Source organism: Rhamphochromis sp. 'chilingali', assembly GCF_963969265.1.
Source record: "Rhamphochromis sp. 'chilingali' genome assembly, chromosome: 6".
In the NCBI taxonomy this organism is placed as follows: domain Eukaryota; kingdom Metazoa; phylum Chordata; class Actinopteri; order Cichliformes; family Cichlidae; genus Rhamphochromis; species Rhamphochromis sp. 'chilingali'.
In genome coordinates, this window is record NC_137933.1 from 37,987,497 (window position 1) to 38,013,511 (window position 26,015).

The following is a 26,015-nucleotide window of genomic DNA, read 5'->3' on the forward strand; positions in this document are numbered from 1 at the left end:
AAGATGGCGCCGGTGTACGTGGCTGCTCGTCTGTCGCTGTCAGTTTTGTTTGTTTTTATATTGCTCCTGTCGTGTGTCACTCAAGAAATCGGGTCATTACTGGTGTACGATCGCCAATCGCTTCTGAACCTCCGAAGTTCTGGACAAAATACAGCTCCATTTTCTAACGGAGGTCAGAATTCATGGTGTCCGTTGCTGTCACATATCCCAACTTGCCCATGCCGTGCAGTCATGCTACCTCCCCGGCGTAGACGTCGGGGTAGGCGCAGTGGTCGGCTGGTTAAACTCAAGATCTCTTTAGCACACCATCCCACTACCGTCAAAGGAATACAGAGATTATTTCCTGGAGTTTTTGTGCACCGACGTTTCCTGGACCCCGTGGGTTCCTGCCTCATCCCCGTGGTCTGCCAGGATGATGCGCCGCTCCTCCGTGACCCCTGTCCCCCTCGGCTCAACGTGCGCCGGGCGAACCGCCGCAATCTGAGGCCGCTGTGTCGGACCCCCTGTGCCGCTGGGGTTTTTACCTCATCCCCGGCTCCTGTCAGGATTGGGCTGGTAAACGCCAGATCGCTGGTGAACAAATCTTTTATTCTGAATGAGTTATTCACCTCCTGGAGACTAGACTTCATGTGTGTCACGGAGACTTGGCTTAATACTGGTGAGTCCAGTACTTTATCTGAACTCTTACCAGCGGGTTGTTCCTATTTTAACACACCAAGGACATCAGGGAGAGGAGGAGGTACGGCGGTTGTTTTTAAAAAGGATTTTAAATGTAAACAGTGTGTTTTACAGCCCTCGTTTTCCAGCTTTGAGCTCACGTGTTTTGAAGTTAATCGCTCTAACTCTGTGCTCTTTGCTGTTATTTATCGTCCCCCTAAATACAATAAGAATTTCATAAATGACTTTTCAGAATTTCTAGCTGGGATTATGCCCAACTACGATCATGTTCTTATTGTGGGAGATTTTAATATCCATGTCTGCTGTCCTGATAAACCTCTGGTGAAGGAGTTTTTAAGCCTCATTGACTCTTTTAATCTGGTCCAGTCCGTACCTGGTCCCACACATGAACACGGACACACACTAGACCTGGTCTTGTCACACAGTCTACCTGTGTCTAATGTGGAAGTGACTGACACTGCTTTCTCTGACCATATGGCTGTATTATTTGATGCTGTGTTTTCACGCACTACAGCTCAAACCGGTGCTCCTGTTCGCCGCTGTCGGATTATTAACCCTTTCACTGCTGCCCAGTTCTCAACTGCTTTTAACCAGCTGTCTATCCCCGCCGATCGTACTCCCTTGGACACAGAGAACCTCAGCTCCTGGTTTCAATCTTCTTGCCTAACCATTCTGGACTCTGTGGCACCATTAAAAACCAGGAAGCCCAAGGCTGAAACCGATCCTTGGTTTAATGACGCCACTCGGACTGTGAGGAGGGAGTGTCGTAGAGCTGAACGCAGATGGAAGAGGGACAAACTGCAGGTGTCTCTTCAAATCCTAAAGGACTGCTGGCGCCTCTATCAGGATGCAATCAAAGAGGCTAAAAGAAAATACTTCTCAAAGATCATTTCCTCCAACAGTCACAATCCACGTGTGTTATTTAAATCTATTGACTTAGTCTTAAATGCTCCACAAAGTGACTGTTTGGAGGCCTCTCATAAACTGTCTAATGATTTTATGTGTTTTTTCATTGAGAAGGTTGCAACCACGTGGGCTCTCATTTCTTCTCCTGAGTCTGACCCCTCTGTCTTGATCCCTTGCTCTGCTGTTTTTAACCAGTTTGAGCCTGTGTCTCTTTCTTATTTAGAGGATGTGGTTGGCCACCTGAGGCCCTCTGGTTCCCCAAATGATCCTGTCCCACCACAATTTTTTAAGGAGATTTTTCCTAGCATAGGCCAGGCTGTTCTTAGTGTTATAAACAGCAGTTTAATATCTGGTGTAGTCCCTGCTAATTTTAAGCATGCGGTAGTACAACCCTTGCTTAAGAAACCTGCCCTGGACCACACTGTATTGGCTAACTACAGACCTATCTCCAAGTTGTCTTTTATGTCTAAAATCTTAGAGAAAATTGTACATTGCCAATTGATGGATTTTTTAAATGAGAATGGTATCCTGGAGGTCTTTCAATCAGGTTTTAAAAACTTGCATAGCACGGAGTCAGCACTCTTAAAGGTTTTTAATGATATCCTCCTTTCCTGTGACTCTGGCAATCATGTTGTTCTTGTCCTCCTTGACCTAACAGCTGCCTTTGACACTGTAGATCACAACATTTTACTGTCTCGCTTGCACCATCTTGCAGGCATTCGTGGTACTGCTTTGAAATGGTTTAGGTCTTATCTTTGCGACAGAACTTTTAGTGTTAACTTTTTAGGGTATGAGTCTTCCTCTGCCACTTTTCAGTCTGGGGTCCCGCAGGGCTCAATTTTAGGGCCTCTGCTTTTTTCATTATATTTACAGCCCCTGGGAACCATCCTCAGAAGGCATGGAATATCCTTCCACTGCTATGCTGACGACTGTCAGATCTATCTGCCTCTGAAGCAGAACGATGCCTTCTCTATTAAGCCACTTTTAGCATGTCTAGAAGACATTAAATCTTGGATGTCCCTAAACTTTCTAAGATGCAATTCCAGCAAAACTGAGGTCATTCTGTTTGGTCCTAGTGGACCTTGTGAACCCTCAGCTATTGATTTGGGACCCCTGGCAGAGTATTTTAAATCTGTTGTTACAAACCTGGGTTTTAAGATGGACAGTGATTTTAAATTAGATAGTCAAATTAGGGGTACTGTCAAGTCCAGTTTTTATCATCTAAGGCGCTTGGCAAAGATAAGACCTATTTTATCTCAGCCGCATCTTGAAACGGTAATCCATGCTTTTATTTCATGTCGTTTAGATTACTGTAATGCACTATATTGTGGAGTTAGTCAGCATCTTCTCTCTCGTCTGCAGCTGGTCCAAAATTCTGCTGCACGACTTTTAACCAGAACTCGTAAAAGAGAGCACATAACTCCCGTCCTGGCTTCACTCCATTGGCTGCCTGTATATCTTAGAGTTCACTTTAAAATTCTCATGTTTGTGTTTAAATGTTTAAATGGTCTTGCCCCAACTTACCTCTCTGAGCTTCTGCATCCTTACTCACCCCCCAGGTCTCTCAGGTCAGCTGACAAGCTGCTCCTGGAGGTACCCAGGTCCAAGAGGAAGCTCAGAGGGGACAGGGCCTTCTCTATTGCTGCTCCTAATCTGTGGAACAATCTTTCCCAGCACATTAGAGAGGCCCCTTCACTGTCCACTTTTAAAACACGTCTTAAAACTCATTTTTACTCTTTGGCTTATGACACAGTCTGACCCTGATTTTATTGTTTTAATCTAATGTGCTGATTTTATTGTTTTAAATGTGTTTATATATATATTACTTATCTTATATTATTATTACTATTTTTCTCATTTTTTTTAACATGCTCAATGTATCATGTTTGGCATGTCAAGTGTACAGCACTTTGTGTTCAGCTCGTGGCTGATCTGAAAGCGCTATATAAATAAATTGCTTGCTTGCTTGCTTGCTTACTACTCACATGGGTTTGCTTTTCTCTTGTTAACATATTTCAGTATAACTCCCATGTGATATTATGTAGAAAGAACTCATTACATTTGTTTCCAGTGTCCTAACAGCAAAGGGGAAGAGAGAGGCTTTGAGGCATATTTAATTATACCAAATCCACTTTAAGGAAAACATAGTTGTAAACAGCTTCTTTAATTACCCTTGTTACTAAGTAATTTTAATTATTTTTTGATACAAATTGCAAAATCAAATAAAGCATCTATTCAAACTTCTATTTTAAAACTATTTAATAGCATGAAAACAGAATACAAGTCATATTATGACCAGTTCAAATTATTAATTCAATAAACAAACAGAGTGCTTTCACTGAATAGTCCAGGGAGAGCCACTTTGATTTTTATTAGCATGCATGGCGGCACTGTTATGGAGCTAGTGTTGAGAGATTCATGAGTGCAAAATCAAATGAGTAGAACTACGAGACATTACGCAGCAAACTTTGCATAGTCATGCTATATTCTCCAATGTTCCCACCAAACAACATAGCTTAATTGAACATCTGCAAGTATTTAAAACAGATAAAGAAAAGGCACAAACAGCAAAAGAAGAACCGTTCCTGTTTTTTCAGTGTTAACACTATCTTTGCTGTCGTGTCCCACCCCACCGTGTCATTCTTCTTTCTCACTCAAGCGTTAGCATCAAATCAGTATGTACACACAGGCCATTTAGAGACTTCAAAGTTCAGCACTGGCTGCAGGGGTGAAAGCTCAGCATCCCACTAACATCTCTCGACAGGCCTGGGGGCTAGTAGATAAAAAGCTTAAAACTCAAACAGAAAAGAATCTCTCCCCTGGTTTGTGCCTCTCCAGCCTCAGATCAATATGATTTAACCTTGCCGCAAAGTATCTTTAATAATTTTAATTCTGCATTAGATGGGAGTTCATAGACGTGTTCCCTTGTTGACAGAGACTAGGCGTGTTTGGGAAAAAACGTTATGTTAAAGGTTTAATCTGTCACACTGGATGGTGGATAAGTGGTGAAGGTACAGAATAGAAGAAGAAAAGTGAAACAACTGCTTCGTAAATTCCTTTCAACTTGAGACACTGTCATCTGGAGGGATGAGAAAACAGTGAGTGTGCAAATGTCTTGCTACTTTCCCAGTGCATTATCATCTATCTTGCTTCAGTTATGTAGGCAGCAAACTCAGGGCCACAGAGAGAAAACTGAGTAGACATGGGAAGACTGAGTGTCTCTGTGGGACATGGAAGTGGAGGTTGCCTAAAAGACTAACACATTTGACATTTGCTTTGTCAACAGTTAGAGATTTTATGACTTTGTGTCAAGTTTGTTCTGCAGCGCTGATGTTTTCTTTAGTGGCAATGAATTGTAGTCCCAGCAGATTGCCTTAGCTCTTATACATTCCACCCCCACACAGTTCATTGTTCACACTTTGACAAAGTCACACCACATGTCCTTGGGGTAATGTCATTTTACATCACAATGCAAAAGCATTGTGCATTTGAATGATACGTAGTCCTCAGCAGACACTGAACCAACCATGACTTAAGACTTAAAACCCTCCTCCATCAATCATGTGTATGATTCAGTCTATGTAAATATCTTCTACCAAGCTGAGCTTCTGTGGACTTTGAATATATAGAATACATACATATATAATAGATTTATAAATAGCATGTGCAGTGGTATGTTTGATATTGTTGAAATCTCAGTTTGATTTTCTACAGATGTCCTTGTGATACAGGTGCATCCAGATTTTCCTGCAGGTTATTAAAATGCATTGTACTTTTCAAATTTGAATTTATTATACTTTGGTATTAAGCACGGTATGGGAGGGGGTGCTCTAAGTGTTTACTGGCAAGTGATGACATCTAAACTTCTCAAGCTCTGAACCTGGAGGAAATATTGATATTCCGTGGCTAAAAATGTATAATAATGTATAATAATGTATGAAAATTGCTGGGATTCTTGGATACTTGTTCTACTAGCAGCACGGGATGAGTCTTATATGCTGTACTGTTGGCCTGATGTACTGCCTCGAGGTGAAAGGTTACATTTTGTGACAGAAATAATATTCTTTGATTTTTCTCAAAACCATACATCTGAAAACATCTTGATGAACAATGAGCATTGCCTTTTCTTCTCTAAAATATTGCAACTGTACCTTTGAACAAGGCGATTAACAAGCAACTGTTTTACTAAAGTTACTTTAGGGCCAAACTTTCGCACTGCAGTTTTGTGTTCAGTCCATCTGCTCTTATGGTGATGATGCCAGCAAAACTGAATTTGAGCAAACTTTGAATGTGGGGAGAACAAATTTACAATATGTACCAGTTTACCTTGAGCTAAGAGAAATACAACTGAATGGACTGTAATGCAAAATAAAAGTGTCTTCTCTCAACTCTTAGTCCAACGTATTCTCCAACTTAATGTCAATTCACACACAGTCTGCATTACTTCTGGCAAAAAGAATATTGTTAAAAATTACCTTTAAACTTATTCCTACTATTTATCTTCTTTCATAGATTTTTCTGAATAAAAGAAAAGTAGGTTTTAGAAATGTATTAAAAAAAATGCTCCTTTAGCCTCCAAGCTACTCAGGGGGAAGGCTTTCAGTGTTTAATATTTGATGGTGTACTGTTGAGTACTGCCTTCTCTAAAAGCATATGAAAAAAAATCGCTAGAAGAAGTACAGAAGAACGAGACCTACTGAGAAGGGGATTTAAACATCAATCTTTATACTGTATTGACTTATATGTATGGGAAGTAAAATAACTGATTTACTTAAATTGATTATAGAAACAGAAAAGAAAGAGACAGAAAAAAAGCCAATCAGCTCTTATCCTGACATCATCTAGGTCTTACTTTTCTGAGCTGTAGAATCCCTTCCTGTGTCGTTGCGTTCGTAATAATCTCAAACACGCCTTGGTCGTCTCCTTCGATGATGCTGTACGTCGACTTGGCATTCTCACCGATGTCGCGGTCATTTGCTTTCACCTTGCCACCCTCTTTCCCTAATGGTAGGTCTTCAGGGATCACAAACTCATACAAACCTGAGGATGAACAGACACAGCTTTTTGGTTTCTAGAAACGTTGATCAAATTAAGCACAATTACCGAAGCATATTACACTACTGCATCATCATTAGACATTTCACAGTTAGAGGAATTAGTTTCTGAGGAGCATGTATGATGACATTTACAAAATAACATTTCTTTTTCCTAATTATTACCAATCAGAGAAATGCTCATTTAGAGCAGCAGTAATTTCTTTTCCCTCTTTATTCAATTTGGGATGGGTAAGGTTATGAAGTTACTTACTTTTAGAGAACTTTGGTGGATTGTCATTGATGTCTTGTAGTGTGATGCTGACAGTAGTAGTTCCAGACAAACCACCCATGTGACCTCCCATGTCTTTAGCTTGAATGACCACCTGATAATCCTCTCTCATCTCACGATCCATCCCATGCAGAGCAATTCTTATGGTTGCTGGAGGTGGAAACAGTTCATAACACATTCACCCAATTATAAATTTGACTGATATACTCTGCACATAATTGTAATGATGCTCATGTGAGTAAACGTAAGGAAGCGCAAGGAAAAAAAGGCATGCAGTCACCTTCATGCTCACATTATTCCCCAGTTTATAACATGCATTATTTTAGACCATGACCTTACCAAACATGAACCCCATACCCAGCAGGGTTAAAGATTTCCCTGCAGGCTTAGTCTCAGAAAAAGCACAGTCTGAGTGAATGTAGTAAGGTGCCCACGACTGAGCCAGTCGCAGCACTGAGAATCAGCTGTGTTTGTTTTTGAATGTGTTGTTCCACCGTCTGAAGTCATTTGTATTCTGATTGAGTGTGAATTATGCTGTCTGTCTTGTATAATCTTGAATATTGTATGCAGAATGGACCTTATTGACTCTGCCGCAGCACTGAATATAAAAAGGGCTCAGCACCGGCATATACGGATAATCCACTCAGGAAACAGAGGCCCGCAGGATCATCAAATGAATATAAAACCCCTCATAAAAGCCAGGCTTTGGCATGACACCCTGCCTTGGTCCTGAGCTGCCTCAGACAATGATAATATGCTTGGCTATGATGGGAAACATGGGAGGGGTTAGAATGTTGTCTGTGTCTGCATTTTATTCTACAGATAGATTTTTCCTCAGAGAAATTTCAGGGTCAGTTGTGCTTTTGGAGGTCACACACGACACAGACGATTTAAACAAAAAGAGAAAATGAAGGACAATAGTTGGACACCTCTTCAGTAAGACTGTACTGAAAAAAAAACAATGCCCTTGTTGTTCGAGTAATTTATTAAAGGAAGTCTTTTTCAAATATGTTATTATTATTTTCACAAGAAAAATATACATTTAGTGACTGTGGGGTGGAAAGACCAATGTGACTTGGACCAGTTGATAACACTGGGGTAATTGATTACTACTCCCATGTTCTAACTTTGAATGGGATTTTTCTGTCCACCAAATATGATGTCTTGATTTTTGCTCGTGTTTTATTAGCAGTAATTCTGCTTGACTTTTTTTCCTGCTTCTACAAACAGCTGAAAGTATAAAACTTACATTTCAAATTAACTCATTTTCTAATTAAACAATTGTATAAAATTTAGTTATTTTGTGTTGAAGGGTTTGTGGCGGAGGTGTGGTCCGGGGCGCGGCTGCACGGGAGGAGTGGTGCAGTGAGCTCGACGGGGCGGTGCTGGTAAGAACAGCTCATGGCGATTTTGGACTGATGGTGGTTTTCCTTCCCTTTATATAGTGAGGCGGAGAGGAGTGGAGGGCGCTAAGGGAAAAGAGACACACATCAGCTGGGATCGAGAGCTGTCAGTCTGTGCGTCATATTATCTGCTGTGTTAATATCAATAAATGTGGTCCTTGGCAATACGGATCTGCGTGTGTGTGCTTGGGCCTGGTATACTCCACAGGGTTCAATGTACTTTATTTTTGTTATTTATTTATTTTTGTTTAACAAAGGTTATTTTCTGACCTGGATGCACAATGTCAGTCCTTAACCAATGGGATTGTTTTTCTCGCCTTGACTGTTCCTGTTTGGTTATGCTAGTAAGGCTGCTTAGCCCACACCCGCCATAGCTGCACCTGTAAGAGGAACGTGGTTGCTGATTTGGAGACCCGAAGCTGTTTTTATGAATACACAGTGCTGTTATAGCCGCTGATCGGCTTGCTGAAATGTTGATGTTGTTCGCTTGGGAAACAAATGCTAACGGTGAAGGTCCTGCGCAAGTAGCTAGCGGGTACTATCTAAACTCACAATCCTGTTTGTTCACTGTTATCTGAGAACTTATTAGCTATTGTAGGTTAAGAAAAACAGCATGCATACCTGTTGCATTGAAATGTTTTGTTGTGTTATTTTTATTCACCATTGCTGTTAATTAACAAGGAGGAGAGTATATTGATTCTTCTGCTAGGAGCAGTGTGGATTAGATCTATGGACCTGATTAATTTTAGTTTTATGATTGGTGATAACTACATTGCCACGTAACGCAAAAAATTTTGAATTTGATAGTTGTACAACACGTTAGAAACAGAAATTTGAAACTGATTTTGTTCATGCTTTTTCCCTGAAGCAGAAATGTTTATGGATAATTGTTAGTTAAGTATGTACAATGTTCATTTGGAGTAACTCTGACCTCACTCTTAGGTCAGGTTTTTTGATTTGGAGATCAAGGAGCTGAGACTCTACAGAGAGCTTCGAATTACAGACCTTCTGGAAAATCCATAGAAGAAGAATGATCTTCCATTACAATGGATGGCAAGCCACAGCCCATATGGAACTGAATCTTGCAGTCTGGTTGCCTGAATTGTGGTAGGACAAACTGTGCAAATCATACATCGATCATCGGATTGAGCTCACACCAATAAACTGCCCAGATCACCTAACAGGCCTGAACTGGATCACACTGACAATTTAAAAGATCCGGGTCTAACTTTCTTTTCTTTATTTGTTGGGGGTCTCTGTGTCCGCACACTATTTTGGTTATTGTTGTTAGTTGTAATACAGTGCACAAAAATTTCTAATACAACTTAAGCATTGCTTCATCGTTTATATGGTTGTGTTTTCATTGTGGCGTCCTCTTGGCTCCTGACATTCCTGAAGTCTTCTGATTTGGCCATCGTCTATTATTTTTGTTACACACTGGTTACAAACATGCTATGTATAAAATTATTGAGGAAGTATCTTGGGTAAAACCAAACTTCTACATGTTTGTACATTTAGTGAACCGCATGTATTGTCACGTCAACAAAATAAGCTTGAAAACATTCGAGAATCTTTTTTTTTTCTTTTTTTTAAATCAGTGAAGTAGAATGATATGAATAGAGCTATAGATGATTACACCAAGGACACACTTGTGATATTATTTGAAAGAATACTTACAGAAAATCTATTTGAAATTGTTTTTAAAAAAGTAACACAACAACACAGCTCTTGTGTTACATGTATATACTCTCTCTTACATGGGACACCCTTAGATGGCCTCAAAGATGAAGTGTGTAAAACCAGCATTTCATCAGCATCACCAAGTCATTGCAGTTTTAATGAATAGGCAGATATTATATAGAGAAATAGGATTTTAAATTACTTCTCTCTAATTTTAGCTCTGAGCTCTGATGTGCAATAACAAGGTAGACCTACCATCCGAAATGCAAACAAACAAATCAATAAGGAAAAAGAGCTACACAAACAAGTTACTTTTCCTCCTCCACACACACACACACACACACACACTCTTCCGTCATCCTGCTACAAGCAACACCGTCATCTCTGTTGATCATTGTTAATTATTCAAATTAATTCCTAATCACTGAAAAGGGAAGATAGACAAACACTCATTTCCATAGATATTTGTTTCAACTTTTTTTTTTTCATCGACCATTAACCAAGTGATGAATTGGGGCATGATGTTTATTTATTTATTGAATGCTTTTCATTTCCAGTGTGGTGTTGTAAGTGTCAAATGCATTCTAATGGTTGTTTTCCCCTTACCTTTTATTTTTCATTAACATTCATTAAAACATCTGGCTCACTTGAATGAGCCATCTGCATGTGCACAGCGATCACACAAAGCATGAATGTTAATCCTTAAACTGTCCATTCAGCCCCTTCTCGACAGCCCAAGGTCCAGCTGTAGAGGCTTCGAGATTACGACACCTATACCAGTGAGGACAAGCCCGGTTTTTATGTGTTGAAATTATGAAAGTTCATTCTAATTATGTACATAAATTTTGAGTCCTCCTTTCTTGAAGCTTGTTTATTGTGTGTTGTTTTCCAAATTGTGAGCCGTCAATTTCCATCTCATTTCTTATTAATGTAATTTCACCATTATTTAATCATATTGCTTACAGACACATGTTAAAAAGTCAGCTGAAAAAGCAATTAAAGATCCAATCTAGAATATGTTTTGAGATAACTTTATGCACCATGACGCTGCTGAAGAGTCTGCCTTGTGAAAGGAAGAAGTAATTATTATCATTGCCATTATTTGGAATTCATAACCCAGTGATGTTATGGACCACAGCATCATAGGAGTGCTGCCCCATTAGGACTTAGGACTTGAAGTCAGCTGAGCAAAACATGCAACTCACTGATGCAAAGCTCTCATATAAATCTCATTTGGGTTTCAATAATGAATTCCACGCAACTCGTGGGGAACTGTACAGTACCGTTCACTGTTCAAATGTGTTGACGTTACTTATCCAAGTTACACTTCATTGCTTGATTTATCCACTGAAAAAAGTTGGAATTGTATCTTTAGCCACATACATTCCCACTGTGGCCAAAGCACTTGCTGATAGCGGGTCATATGATTGTTGGGGTTTTCTCTGTTTTCTTTATAATATTGTAGGATCTGTACCTTCCAACATTAAGCACCTTGAGGGAAATGTTGTTGTGATTTGGTGCTGTATAAATGAAATGAAACTGAATTGAATTGAAAATTCATGCAAATTCTATCCTTCCTTTTATAAAAGGTTATGAATGTATAAGGTCCATTTAGTATTGTTCAGTGCCATCCCGAGTGACTGAGTACAAAAGCCATGGTTAGTTAATTTATTATAAAGATCCCCCTTAATTAATACTGCCAATATACAATATTTTATTTTTATTTCATGAAAATATTTTTGCATACTTAGATAGTCTTTTTGTTAAATCAAAATGATATGTTATGCAATATATTATGAACCAGTGTGTGTGGACTATATTTGTGTTTCATTCATTTCTATCAAGTTGCTCCATTACATTCATATCTGTTGTTTCAATCAAATCTGTACACCCCTTGGAACAGTTACAATGCTCCCAGGAAAAAAACTTGTTTGCCACTGCGTATGGTATAAATATTGAAACATAAATGTACATGAATGAACAGCTGTAGAGGGGAATTGTAGCAAAAGGGAGTGAGCCAGGAAGCCACATTTAACAGCACCCCCATGCAGCAATAACCTACAAGCATAAAAAAAACAGATGGTCTGAGTTACCTGCAGAACTGATGTTTTTACACAACTTTTCAAACTATTACATTGTCAGGCTGCCTTTTTACAGACATGTAATTTTGTCCCTTACAGCTTTGTTGAATAGAGTTGAAGTTGCATGATAATGGAGACATACAGCATTTGTTATAATAGTTAAGTGTCAGACTATATCCTCTTTTAGTCCTTACAGAAGGTGTTTGCACTTTATGCATAAATGCAATGCAACAGACTGCTATCACCTCAGGTGGGCAAGCAGGTGGGGAAGCTGTTGCATCTCCACCTGTTGGAATTAGTTCAACCTGTAGCACCTGCTAGCAGTGCACATGTTAAAAGCAGGATATCACTCTCAGCTCTTCTGTTAGTATTTATTTTGTATTTGAATCCCAAGTATTGGCAGCACATAGATATGAGGTACCAGAAAGTCGACTACATTAGAAATGAGCGGTTCCAAACTAAACTAAACTTCCATTAAAATATATTTTAGAGTGGATAAGTATACAGCCTAAATAACACAATAAAGGGGAGCTTCCTCACAGTATTTCATATCATGAATGGACCTTACTGCAAAAAACTCCACTTCAAGTCAGCCACCGGTTTGCAGTGGGATCAGGATCAACTCATAGTATGCATCAGTGTTTTATTATAGTGATTTTAAATGGGAAAACAATTAAGCCTTGTGACTATAAAGGGCTTAAAAAATCCAGTCAAGTATTAATGCAATTTGTGCTGCGTAACCCTAAAACCTCTAAAATATTATCAGCTATTTAGTGAGATAACTTTCAAAATGTTTCAGTTACTGTTTAAACTTTCAATCTTTTTGATAGCTGATCAGATACAGAGTTGGGTCCATAAAGCTTAAAGCAGTCCCTATAGTTCAGGTGTGTCCTTAAAATACTTAGATTTATGCATAAGCTTGACCTTGGTAAAGTTATTCCTGTCATTTGGACATACTTAACCAGAAACTTGTCCACATAGTGATATACCACAACTTGACCTGAGATGACATTGTAAGCTCATTTATCTAGCTCAAAGCAGGTAATGAAAAAGGACAGTGTTTAAATACTAAAAGGTTCTGGCCTGATGTGCATGGCCCTGTCTAGAAGAAAAAGCCTTATGAAATAATCCTTAGATGGAATCACCATCTCTCTGTAAAACCTATTTCTTTCCTTTTTGTCCCGTTATGAACGCCGTGTTCATTCATTGCATTTTGTAATACATTATGCTCTCCACTGGTTAGAAGCAGACAAAGGACTTGCACATTGTATTAGCTCCCATTAAATTTAATGAAGCAACGTTTTGATCTCACAGAAATCTTCGTCAGGCTTTGTCAAGCAAACAATGAATAACAGCACAAAGGGCTTTGCCTGCTCCATAAAGGTGCCCTCCATTTTTTTCTCCTTATTTAAAATCACTCTGATTACACGAGACCTATAAACTATTGCATGTTTCCTTTTTTTTTCTTTTGTTTTTTACTTAATATGCAACTAAATGTCATCCTGCACAGATGGCTCCTAAAAACAAAGGAAATGTAATTAAAATAAAATAAATTCCCTAGTTTGCATGTGCAAATATTTTAAATGCATGAATTTTTAAACCCACATGATTGTTAACTCACACAAGACTTGGAATCTGAGGTTTAATCAGCTTTTCCTTCATGAACGCAATGGAGTATTTGATCAAACTAATACTTTAGCTTAAGCCTAAAATTCAGCAATTATCAAGAAATTAGACTTACCTGAGTTGGGGTCAACAGAGAAATATGGTTGTCCCTCCAGTATGCTGTAGACTAGCTTAGCGCTGTTTCCGTACACCGGATCATCGGCATCTGTAGCTGTTACTGTGATAACTGAGGTACCTGTGGTGCAGAAAGACAAATGTATAAACATCCCTACAGGAAATGATCTCCATGTCTCTGTAAACTAAAATTCTAAGTGCTGAGTGAATCCAAATGAGACTCTAGTCCCATTTATCCCATCTTGTTCCACGTAAGGCCCCAATCACACAGGCCTAGAAACCAGCCTAGTGAATGCAAGTGGTTGCCAGTGGTTGCTTTAAAATCAGTTGCTAAAGGCCCATTCGTGGAGGCCTGGAGAACAATCCTAGTAACCACCTTTTGCAAGATATAAGTGTGTATTCTGCAACCATTAGCCTAGTTGAGCCTAGTTGAGGTTGCTTGTTGTCATAAAATTGGTCATTGTAGCTGGTTTCTGAAGTGGTCATTTACATGGAAAATTTACATGAAAAACACTGACTAGTCTGCAGACACTACTGGCCAAGTATTGAAAACTGCAATACAAACTGGAAATAACATTTGTTCTGTCTTACTACTGCGACCAATACATTTTAAAGTGTGAAATTTCTGCTTTGGAAGCAAACATTCTCTTGCCGGATTGGATGAGTGTGTGCAGACATGTCAGTGTATTCCATTCAAACTATGGGTAACCGTAGCAATCTGTTAGCAGTAAAAGCAATCACAAGGAAGTGTTTGGTGCAGCACCCAATTGTGGGCGATTTCACATGGCAACAACCAGGAACCTCCAGTAACTACTTGCCGAACAGAAACATTTTTCTGTTTTGACCAGAGGTTGCCAGTGGGCAGTGTTGGGAAGGTTACTTTTAAAATGTATTCCACTACAGAATACAGAATACATGCCCCAAAATGTATTTCGTAACGTATTCCGTTACGTTACTCAATGATAGTAACGTATTCTGAATACTTTGGATTACTTAATACATTATCATGCTTTTTACAACTACATGAATGTACTATTGCTGTATGATTTATTATTTTTACTGAAGGTTATTCACCATATCAATACCAACTAGATTTTTAAATCTTAATATAAAATGAGTAACAGTAGGGTGGACATTAGGTAAGGCTGCACTTTTTGCAGCGATCTCAAATATGGCATGAAAAATGGATCTGAAGATTTTATAATGAAAGTTTCAGTTAAGTGTGCAAAGAAGTTATTTAATTGTTAATTAACTGTCCTTTCTGTGGCATCTAGTGTGTCAGTGACATATATTTGTGTGTTAGATATTAATATAGCAGGCAAAGCAATTGCAGACATGTATGGGCAAATTAGACTACTTTTTTCAAAGCTTTTGATCTTTCAGAACAGCAGACAGCATAAGTATTACTCTGTTGATGGTTATTTGATATTTGGATGTAACCACAAAGAAAACACTTCTCCTTCCATTAAAGTAGCGTGTTTATTAAGTTTAGTTTGTCAAATAAAAGTTTTTAAGTTTAAAATTAAAGGCTGTGTTGGTGTAAGTGTTGGCTCATGTATTTTTTAATTCTTATGGGATATCAAGCATTCTTTATCAATTACAGCAATTAAGAATTACCTTCACACCATCAGTATTCAAACATAAATAAACTTCTTTTTTACACCAGCTTTATAAGGTCTTTATAAGTAAAATGTATCCAAGGACTTTCATCAATATTCCAAGTCAGTCAAATGCTCAAATCAGGAAATACATTAGTGGCAATTCAATCCACCATTCACCTGTCCATCAAAAGGTATCGGGACAAAACGAGCACTGAAAATATTGATATAAAGAGGCAATTCGCGTAATTAAAATCATCCATTTTAATCCAAAGTGACCTAACTCCTCATGAGTCTCAGGGTGTGGGAGAGCATTTGAGAAGAAAAAAGAGAAAAGAACCCGACGTGCTGACAGTGAGCAACAAGCTGGCAGAAAGCTACAGATGGTATGGTAATTGTTTCTGTGAAAGATGTTTAGAGGTGTTCTGACAACAAAGTGAGATGTCCCCAGTCACAGACGGCGGAGGTCCTGCCACAGGCACCTAAATCTGTCCGCTGCAACTGAAAATGCTTGTTGCGCAAAGACCTGTGACAAGTTAAGTGCTCTGGCTCCAGAACTCTGATTCAGATGTTCGGCTATGGATTAAATAACGAAAAATAAAAAAAAAAATAAAATAAATTTGCCAGATGTAATATGAGCAGTTGTTCCATAGTTTACAAAGTGTAACCCGCAAATCAGACATCTGTATTCTGTTGGTGTATCATCTTCTGCTATTTCTACAAGCACCGAAACAATTTTCATCAAGCCTGCTCACCAGTGTGCACCACAGTAATGACTTACTACTTCTAACCAATAAGGACTCAAACAATCTGAAAATACATGTTTAATATTCACATCAAATAGCTTCAGTAGTGTTTACCAACTGCAAAATAAAATGGGTTAAAAAATTGCAAATAAGATGACTTTCGCATCCATGTGGTGCAGTTTTTGATCTTATCTCCCATTTTATGCCGTCAGCTACACGTGTCACCTGCTGATTAATAGTCACAGCCGTGTCTGCGGTCTTGTAACAGCAAAACAAAGCAAAAGCCCCTTTGCACTCTAACTGGTGTAGCAGTTTCACTGTTGCAACCCAATTATTTCACAGGGAGAGAACCTCAAGTGGTCCTCTGAGACTGAGGTGTTCCAGTAATTCATAGTCTTATGATGACCCGTGCTGTTGTGTTGCCAAGGCTTACCTTGTAAATTTCCTGAGCTTGTTACACCCCATGCCTTTTGCAGTGTTTAGATCATAGCAGATCAATGAGCTCTTTTTCTCTGTTTCTGCTCACTGCACTAGCACTGACAAAAAAAAAAAAACAGAAGAAGAAAAGAACCAAAACAAAAAAACAACAACACCCAGCGCAACTTGAGTTTCAGCTGCTAATACACTTAAATAGATGCATTGCTTTTATCTGCTGAAACTGTCATTCACATGAACTGTTCTCAGTCTACATTAAATAGAAATTTTTCACATTTCAGTATCTATTAATGTTTCAAACTCTACTCAACAGAAACTGCATGTGCACTGAAGAAAAATCAGTATGAGGGCCTCTATGTGACAGCCCTGCCAGAGCACCTGATGTAAAGTGGAAATTTCCAACAAACGTGCTACATAAGTGAATGAAGTATTACATAAATTGGTTGACAGAATTTAAGGAAACATAATTATTTGAATTATATCTCACAGATGTGTGCATTAATCCAAATTGGAGCGCTCGTACTGTATTTTCAGGAAGCAAATTATATCCTGCGTGCCATAGGTGTTTGCCAATTGTCAAATGAATAAAATGAAAGACAGCAAGGAAATTGCACCTCCCTTTTTCAGAGATACAGAGCCTTATCTGCCTTAAAGTTAAATTACTACTACTGCAGAGGGAGAAGGCAGCCATCTACACATCCCTAATTATGAAAAGTACCTTCGTACTTCTAAAAGGTGTCTGACTATTGCAAACAGGCTTTAGAAATTCAGTTACACTATGGATTGAAGTAGGGAAGTAGGGGTAGGAAAAAAATCTTCATAAAAACAGTGGAACCAGTGAGGCATGAAATAGCTCCCTCTTTCTTTCCCTCCCACAGGGGTAAAATGCTCCTCACTACCCCTGATAAAAAAAAATGAGGGATTAGGAAAGCCAGTGTTTTGGTCCTGTTTCAAATCAGTGCAGATTAGCTCGTCCTTCCCCTTGATAATGCAGAGAATTCAGGGACACTGCAGAAATGGATGCAGCTGTAGGCCAGGCAATGGGCACAGAAACTCAATTGTAGGAGGAATATTGTCTCTGGCTTTTATTTGAAGCCTGTAGCATTGTGGCGACTACAATAATAGCAACACAACACCTACAGTATAAATGTCCAGGGATGAAAAATATGAATGGTTGCTAAAAACAAAAAACATGCAGGAACGGATTAAGGATGTAAAAAGCCTACAATGGAATATGAAAACTATTCAGTAGAATGTCTTGCACACATCTTTCTTCCTCAAAAGTGTTGCATATTCTTGGTCAGACCTGTTACATACATGGAAGAAACGTGTAATTGCGCTATTTGGTGTCTAAAGGGATTTGTCTCACCTGTTTCCTACTGCTTAGCACATGCAAAGACTCAGAAAGAGTGCACAGAAGCTTCTCCCGGGAAAGCAAATCTCCCTCTATTGGTTTGGGCAGTGGCCCGCAGGGGAAAGCACATTAAGCCTGTATGAAAATACAGCCTGCGTTTACGGGTGTTTTCCCACATTAAGTGTAATCTCATTAATCATGTTCTGAAGTTCACAGGATTTAATACCACACCAATAATTTAAACACAAACTCATTCTCAAAGGACATCATTACTGTACAGTGTGTGAAAATTTACAGCCGTAGTGTTTTGGTTGAAGGGCATGTGGTGGCTAAAAGGTTCCTCGTGATAAAGACACGGGGGTCTATCCTTATGTTTTACCAAGCGACAGAAATAATAGGGCTCACACTTCCTATTTACTCTGTACACTGGCTCGGTGATAGGAAATCAATAGGAATCTTTCTTGAACCAGAGAGGGGATAAATTGGGAGATGCAGCCCAGTGTGACACACAATGGCTGTGGAAGGACGCTGCGGCTTATTTTCAATAACACATTGTACTGTAACACAGCTTGATCTGTATAGTTTGCTTATTTCCTTAGAAGAAATATAAGTATAATCAAACAGACCAAAGTAGTAAAACTTGCTGTGCAGAACAAGGAAAAAAGACAAAGTTTTAGCATTAAAATCTTCTGAAGCTTTATCTTTGAATCAAGATTTTATTTCACCTGTCAGCAGAATCTTCACTTTTAAACCACAAGATTTCTGTCAAAAAGAAAGCATTATTAAGTTCCATTATTATGCTCATTTTCCACAACTAGGATATACTGTAGGATCAGCTGCTGTACAAAAACCTTTGCCCAGTTTCTGACACTGCACTAAGTCTTCGTTATAATGTTAACTGCATACACATACTGGTTGCATTTTCTAACTGATAAACTCCTCTTTTTCCTTTATTGCCCCAAATTCACCCTCAGCATGCTTAGTACAATTCAGCAAATCGCACCGCAGGAAAGCACTCCTGAGTTCAAGTACCATCACACCTATAATCACTCCAAAGAATGTGTCATTACAGTTCATTTACTAACACTGGAATGCTACAATTCTCCTCCACATCTGTCTGTCCAACAAGCATGGCAGCTGTGTAACACCTCAGCTCTTCTCAGCTTGGACCAGCTCAGAACCGTGAAGGGTAGAAGACAGGGGGCATTCATATGTATGCAAGCACTGAGCCATGGAGAAGGGATATCACTGAGGCATGGGGAGAGCTGTGGGCTGCATGAGGCGTGGTGCTAACAGTGCCCTGCTGTGAGCCCTACCCGGGTAAAACAATACTGTTTATGTCTGACTGGCTTTACACTGTGGGTGTTGAAAGAGAGAGAGAGAAACCAGGATGGATAGACAGAAAAGAAGATGGGCGTACACATAGGTGCACAGAAGATTAAATAGCTTGTTGCTTAATATGCAGATTAGACACTGATATTACAATATTTTCTTTGAGGAAAAAAATTGATAAAACAAAATTTAATTCTATTAAAACAACCTTTTTCTGAGGAGAAAAATTAAAAAGTCGTATTTGAAAATTTAAATATTTGAATATCTTAATACGATTTTGTTAACTCCCAATGGCTATAGTGTGTTTGCTATAAAGCTGTCTGATTTTCTTTAGCTATCTGCTCAACTAACTAATTTTATCAAAATGAAACTAAATCAATCAATGAATAAATAAATCTTGCCCAGCACCAAAAAGCACAAACTCAAAGCTACCAATCAGGTGGTGACCATAGTGGAGCAAAGTAGAGCTTAAACAAGATTGAATACTGGACATGCATTCTTCTTCTCATCTGAAACACAACTGTTGATGTGTGGTTTTTGTCTATATTTTACTGTATTATATGTTTGCAGCAAGCAAAACTATCAGTCACTTCAGTGTACACGATTAAGAAAAATGTGAAAGGGATACTTCAATTCATTGAAGTGCTGTTGTATTTATCATTACACCCCGTATACTTACATCAGCAGATTGATGCCAGCTGTACCAGCACAGAATTGAATCAATGTGCTGCTCTGGACAGTGCGAAAGTAAAATTGTAATGTAAAAAGTAATGTAATCACGTAACTAAATCAGTATGTGTACAGATATATATATATATATATATATGTGTGTGTGTGTGTGTGTGTGTGTGTGTGTGTGTGTGTGTGTGTGTGTGTGTGTGTGTGTGTGTGTTTCCAAACAAGAATAAGATACTGTTTACAAAATGTTTTCTGAATCTTACATCATGTTTTAAATCCCTTTGTTTCCCTCAGCTATATGACGATGTGCTAGTTTTTCATAAATTGCAACATTATAATAGTTTTAAATAATCTGTCTGAAATCCAGAGGGACTTTTGAGTCCCTCCAACCCGTTCTCACTCCCAAAGCGTAACATTTTACGCTAGGTGACAAATCGTCACCATATTACGTTTTCGGCTACCCACCACGTTCCTAAATGACGACCTCGGAAAAAGAGGAAATATGAGAACCGTCTGGACTGAACCTACACATGTTCGCTCTTTTTCTTCAAATCGCTTAGAAACACGCTATTTAACATCATTAAAGTCCTGGTTACGGTCTGGAATAAGGTTATGGTTAGGGCTAGGGATAAGGTTAGGTTTAGGGCTGGAATACAGGGCTGGAACGTCTATTACCGCGGGAGCGTCATTGCACTGGATTCCAGCCATAACCCACCGCGTACCATAAGAACGCCGAAGGTCTCCTTTCGCGTTCCTCAGGAACGCCGCGGGACGTGACAAAACGTCGACATGTTACGCCTCGGGAGTGAGAACGCTCTGGTCCCTCTGGATTTCAGACAATTTGACAGTGTATTGGAAAACTCTTCACAGAAATTTCTTTTTTTTCCAGCTTGCTGCCAGGAATTATTTCATTACTATCAGCAATACACTTTCAGCTATGGAGTGCAGATTAAATGAATTAAAATCTATTATGAAATAGGGAAGCAACAAATGGAGTAACTGGTGACAATTGTCAACTGCATGTTTACTGTAGCTGTAAATATCTTTATTGACGCTGTCTTTTTCAGAAACTATGTTTAAAGTCTTATAAGCATGAAACTTGTGCAATTTATCCAAGCATACTGACCATGTAATAATCTTACTGGTATTTACTACATAGTATTTACTGATTAAATGAATCCAGCCCTCACTTAGCCATCCGACCTAGCCTCAACCACTGTGACCCCCACCACCATCACACACACACAAAACAACCGAACCTTTTTTCTAGGTCAAAAACGATGGTCTGCCAAATCCCTTTTTGTGAAATGGCTTGTCTATGAGGCTGGACTGTCCCCCGATAGCACCATTGCAGTGACAGGAAAGTGATTATGTATTGATCATGATCACATAGACACTGGTGTAGCTCTCCCTCCTGTCTGTGGGCAGAGAGGATAATAGCTCATGATCAGACAGGTAGACTGACAGCCCATCTCTCCAGGCAGTGCTGCAAGCACTATTTTTGGACAGTACCACCTATGCAATTGAAATTCATGTTCACGGATGGGGAGTAATGCAAGAATTAAGAGGCGATTAGCACTGTGAGGCAGAGTATTGTCAAACACAAAGTGTAGCGCGGTGCTGTAGTGTGGCAGGCCAAAGCTCTTGATAACACAGAAAACGGTTGTAACGAGGTGGAGAAAACAAGCGTGTCGAGGCATCCTTTCATCCATCCAACCATCCCCGTCCATTTATTCTCTCAGAGGAGAAGATGACATACTTGGAGCACTGCCAGTTGATTTTCTGACAGTAGTCAAAGCCACTTTGAGATTCCTGGGCTACAGATGGGCATTTATGGCAACAATGCAGATGGGCATTAAGAAAAACCCTTAAACAAATAAGCATGCTCATAAACACCTGGCATGTGAGAATCTTTCTCATTTACCAGTGCAGCCTCACAACTCCCGTGCTTTCATTTGTCACCATTTTCACTCATCTACAGCCCAGACATCTTCACTAAGATGATTTACATTAATATGAGGCAGATGTAAGTATTTTACAAGGCAGGATGGTGAGGTTAATAATTGCAAAGCAGGGGAAAAAGGGAAAAAACAAAGTCTCCTGTAACACATCAGTGTTTATAACAGAATTAATGCATACTCATGGTAAGCTGCATATTTAGGCAGGGCTTCAGCATGCAGGTGAAGAACGGGTTAAACGAATGAGGAACAGCAAGGAACAACTTGCACCAGATTTTTTCTTTAAAAAAATGTAATGGCTATAATTATTTGTCTCTCGCTCATGTTCCGCGGTAGGCTTGGGTAGCATTGGGTATCTAGTGTGCATGACCTGACTGGGATTCAAACCCTGACCTAATGTTGCAAAAACAGTGATGCTGCCACTACAGTTTCCAGCTGTATCATCATAAACTCAGCAGGACTGTGGAAGGCAACACTGGAGGCCAACTCCAAGGCAATGACACAAGTCGCCATCTTATCACTAAGAGTGAATACAGATATAGATTTAGAAATGGAGTGATCATCAACCTGTATGCCAAGAGTGAACGAGATATCATCTCACAGTGATCCATGATGAGGAAATCATGATATCACTCTGGTTTGGCTGAACGATTACAAACACAGGGGAAAGCGATTGGGACTGAACGAGTGGAGTTTCCAGAAGGCAGAATAGCAGATATACGGGACAGCTAGAAGTACCTGGGTATCCTGAAACTGGAAGAGTGGCTTCAGCAGATTCCCCTTGAGGGGTGAGATTGTTTTTTTGTTTCTTTTTTTTTCTAGATAAGATATGGTTGTCAGCATCCAAGAAATAGTTCCCCAGAGCCAATGATGGATAAGGGATGCTGCACCTTTGAAGAGTATGGGGACCGTTACACTTAAGCACTTACATTGTCATTGTTGTAGTACAATTACTAGTCTTTTATAAGACAGAGAGGGAGCCGTCACAGAGAAACCGGAGCCAGTGTTTGTGTATGTGTTTATGTGCTGGTACGTGTGTCTCTGTGTGTACATGACATCTCCTTTTCAAGTAGTCGGCTACTGAGTCTGCTGCCTTGACAAGCCATTTACAGGAACGGCAGGAACAAAATAATTAAGAGGGTCTTTTGTTCCCCACTGATGGCCCTGACATATGCCGCCATTTTAAAGGGTTGTGTCATTGATTCACTTTAATTAGTTCATAGGAAATGTGTGCAACATGCAGATAGAGTTCAGGACTGGAAGTCGAGGACGGAAAATTGGGCACTTCACATATTTAATTGCTCCCAAGGCATTTACAATGGCAAGGTAATAACAAAGAATAAGGCAAAGTATATTGTCTAATGAACAACTTTATCATGGGTAAATGAACAAAATGTTGCTTAATTTGGGAACTCTGCCACAGGGGCGAGGGTGTTTAATGTGAATTATTCTTCCTCAATGGAAGAATAAAAAAAAAACCATGTTTCAGCACAATGCAAAACTGAGGTAGGAAATGAACTTGCGGTTAATATTTTTACCACCAGCTCCTGAGTGCGGAAACCAAAGATCAAAGTTATTACTTAATATCAGAAATGAATTGCTTGTGTACATTGTGCCTAAAATACCCTTAACAGTGTATGTAGCCCTGTACTGTTCCAGCGGAGCTGCTCAGTGGTCATGAGAACACCAGGGAAGACAAATCCCTGTGTGTACGCTGATTTATTCTGTACATGCTCCCACGGACAGTATTATAAGCATCCTATCAATTGAAAGCCACAGTAGAATAACACAGTTATTGGAATATGGTATATTTATATATATATATATCTATGCATGATATTGCACAGTCTAACATCCTATTTCAAAATCCTTGTTTAAACACAAACACAAACTGTGCGGTTTCCCTACTGATCAAGTTCAAGCTCCTCACAGTGCATTAACAGCAAATGTCCTCAGGATCAAATCTTCCAGAAAAACATCAGGCCACATCAGTGGGGAGAAAAAGAGCAGCAGATAACTCAGCAAGGTTCCCTTGAAACCCAGACAAGAAAATAGACAGTACTGTGCAGACATGAAGAAGACTTGCTGATTCAATATAAGGAAAAAGCACTACCAAGCCAGAGGAACTTGAAAATGAGATTTTTTTTCCTTCAATGAGTTATGTCTCTTAATGTTCAGTTGTGGTTATGCTTAAAGGCTCTTTAACCATTTTCTTGCAAGCTTTTTATCACGGGTTTTCAAGTCCTAGTCTAGATAAACATAAAGAAGTCTGACTGTTTGGGTTATTTTCACTGAGATATTTCTGAGTGTGGGTTTGTGTGCGTGTGTCTGTGTGTGTGTGTGTGTGTGTTTCTGTCCTCTTATCTGTGTTTTGAAGCAAGTGGGGGTCAGTTATAATGATCAGAATTACAACAGATTTATTTATTTAAATGTGACTGGGATGACAGTTCACAGGTGTTTGATTATCTTACCAGGCCTCCGTCAATCACATGATGGTGAATCTTTCAAATGTTCTTAAAAGTAAGTAAAAGGCTAAATTTAATCTAAAAGCAAAAAATAAATATTTCAAAAAGTAGATTTTTATATGCATTAATACATTTTATAATGACACTCAAGTTCTTGTAAAACTGGATAGTATACTGATCGACAATAGCCTTTGCAAATGAATAGACTTAGTTTAGATTTTTCTAATGAAAAAAAATTGATTTGCCTTAGTTGCCAGCGTGAACATTGACATTCATTCAGAGTGTGTTATTTTAATATTCTAGGGAGAGCAGCAGCAGTGATAATAATATAGCATTAAAAACAAAGGACAGAACTGGGGGGGGGGGGGGGGGGCATTAAAATCCCTCCCTCCGCAACGACTCCCTCAGGCTGCCACTACTAGAGGATGTTCTCTGTCGATTACATATTTTCTATTCGTATAGCTTGCAGAGGTAAATAAAATAAAATAAAAATTCAAGCCTCTCAGAGACAGTCATAGTACACAGTTTGCAGCCCATAAGCAATTGGCCCATCTAAAAGTACACACAACTGCATTAAGACACCAAACTTAACTGAATCCAGCCATACTGTGGGTCTTTGCAGGGAGCACCTTCTAAGTAACATACACTGTCGTCTGACAGCTGTGCTGGAGCGGGAAGGGTTAAAGCATTTTCCCTGAGGAATCTTGAAACGTACTACATCTACGTGACTGGTGACTTAATGTCTCCATCAGCCGGTAAGAGCGGTGCTATGCTGGCATCTGACAAGTAATCCATCACAGAGAACACACAGACAGAAAGCTGCACGCAGCCACATAAAGTGTCCGCACATAAGACATGCTAAAATACATGCCTAGAGTGTACGCCTACTGATTCGTGCCGACAAAGATGCGCATGCAGATCTATAATGAACGTATAGGCACACAGATGTGCACTTGTTATCATGCTTGTTAACATGTCACAAGTCACAGTGACACACAGAAACCCTTTCCAAATACTGAGCAAACATCCAGCACAGCAATAAACTCTCAAAAGGACGTGGCCAACAAACAAAAAGGGGGGGGGGGGGGGGGGGGGGGGGGTGACTGAAGAAAAGAAGGTACAATGTGGATTTACAACCCCAGTAATCCCAAGGTTTGTTTACACTCCCAGAAGTGAAGTGAAATTTTAAAGGGCTATCTCTGTTGCGTGCTGGAGAGCAGATTCACCCAATTACACAGCAGCCCCCAGTGTGACATAGCAAACCTGCTGTAGGATTGACTGTGTATTTGGTTGTGCGTGTGTGTGTGTGTGTGTGCGTGTGCGTGTGCGTGTGCATACTCATGTGTACACCAGACTGTGACTGTGGTAAAACTACAAACTGACTAAATCCATACTGCAGTGTTGAGAGCAATACAGCTGCCAATGCTCCAAAACACAAAAAGGTAGAGCTCAACAAGGTTGCCTGATGCCAAAAATCAGCAGCCCGTGTGATAGTAAGACAGGAGGGTAAAACACACAGTAACACAAGTGGAAATATGAATTTTCAGGGACATATGTTTTGATGACAAACACTGCAAAGACTTACTTGATTTATTTAATGTTCTACTTTCTCGTCATTGTATCAGACAGCTGAGCC

The 26,015-nt window shown here is 39.4% G+C and overlaps 1 protein-coding gene across 1 annotated transcript in view; it reads right to left on the reverse strand.

Annotated features, from left to right (window-relative positions):
• cdh8 (cadherin 8) overlaps positions 1-26,015 on the reverse strand; it is a 104,131-nt gene that overhangs the window by 23,257 nt on the left and 54,859 nt on the right. The window contains exons 4-6 of the mRNA XM_080884300.1: positions 13,815-13,934; positions 6,892-7,059; positions 6,437-6,624 (exon numbers count right to left, since the gene is read on the reverse strand). Coding sequence (XP_080740426.1) covers positions 6,437-6,624; positions 6,892-7,059; positions 13,815-13,934 — 476 coding nt within the window. The remainder of the gene's footprint in view (positions 1-6,436; positions 6,625-6,891; positions 7,060-13,814; positions 13,935-26,015) is intronic.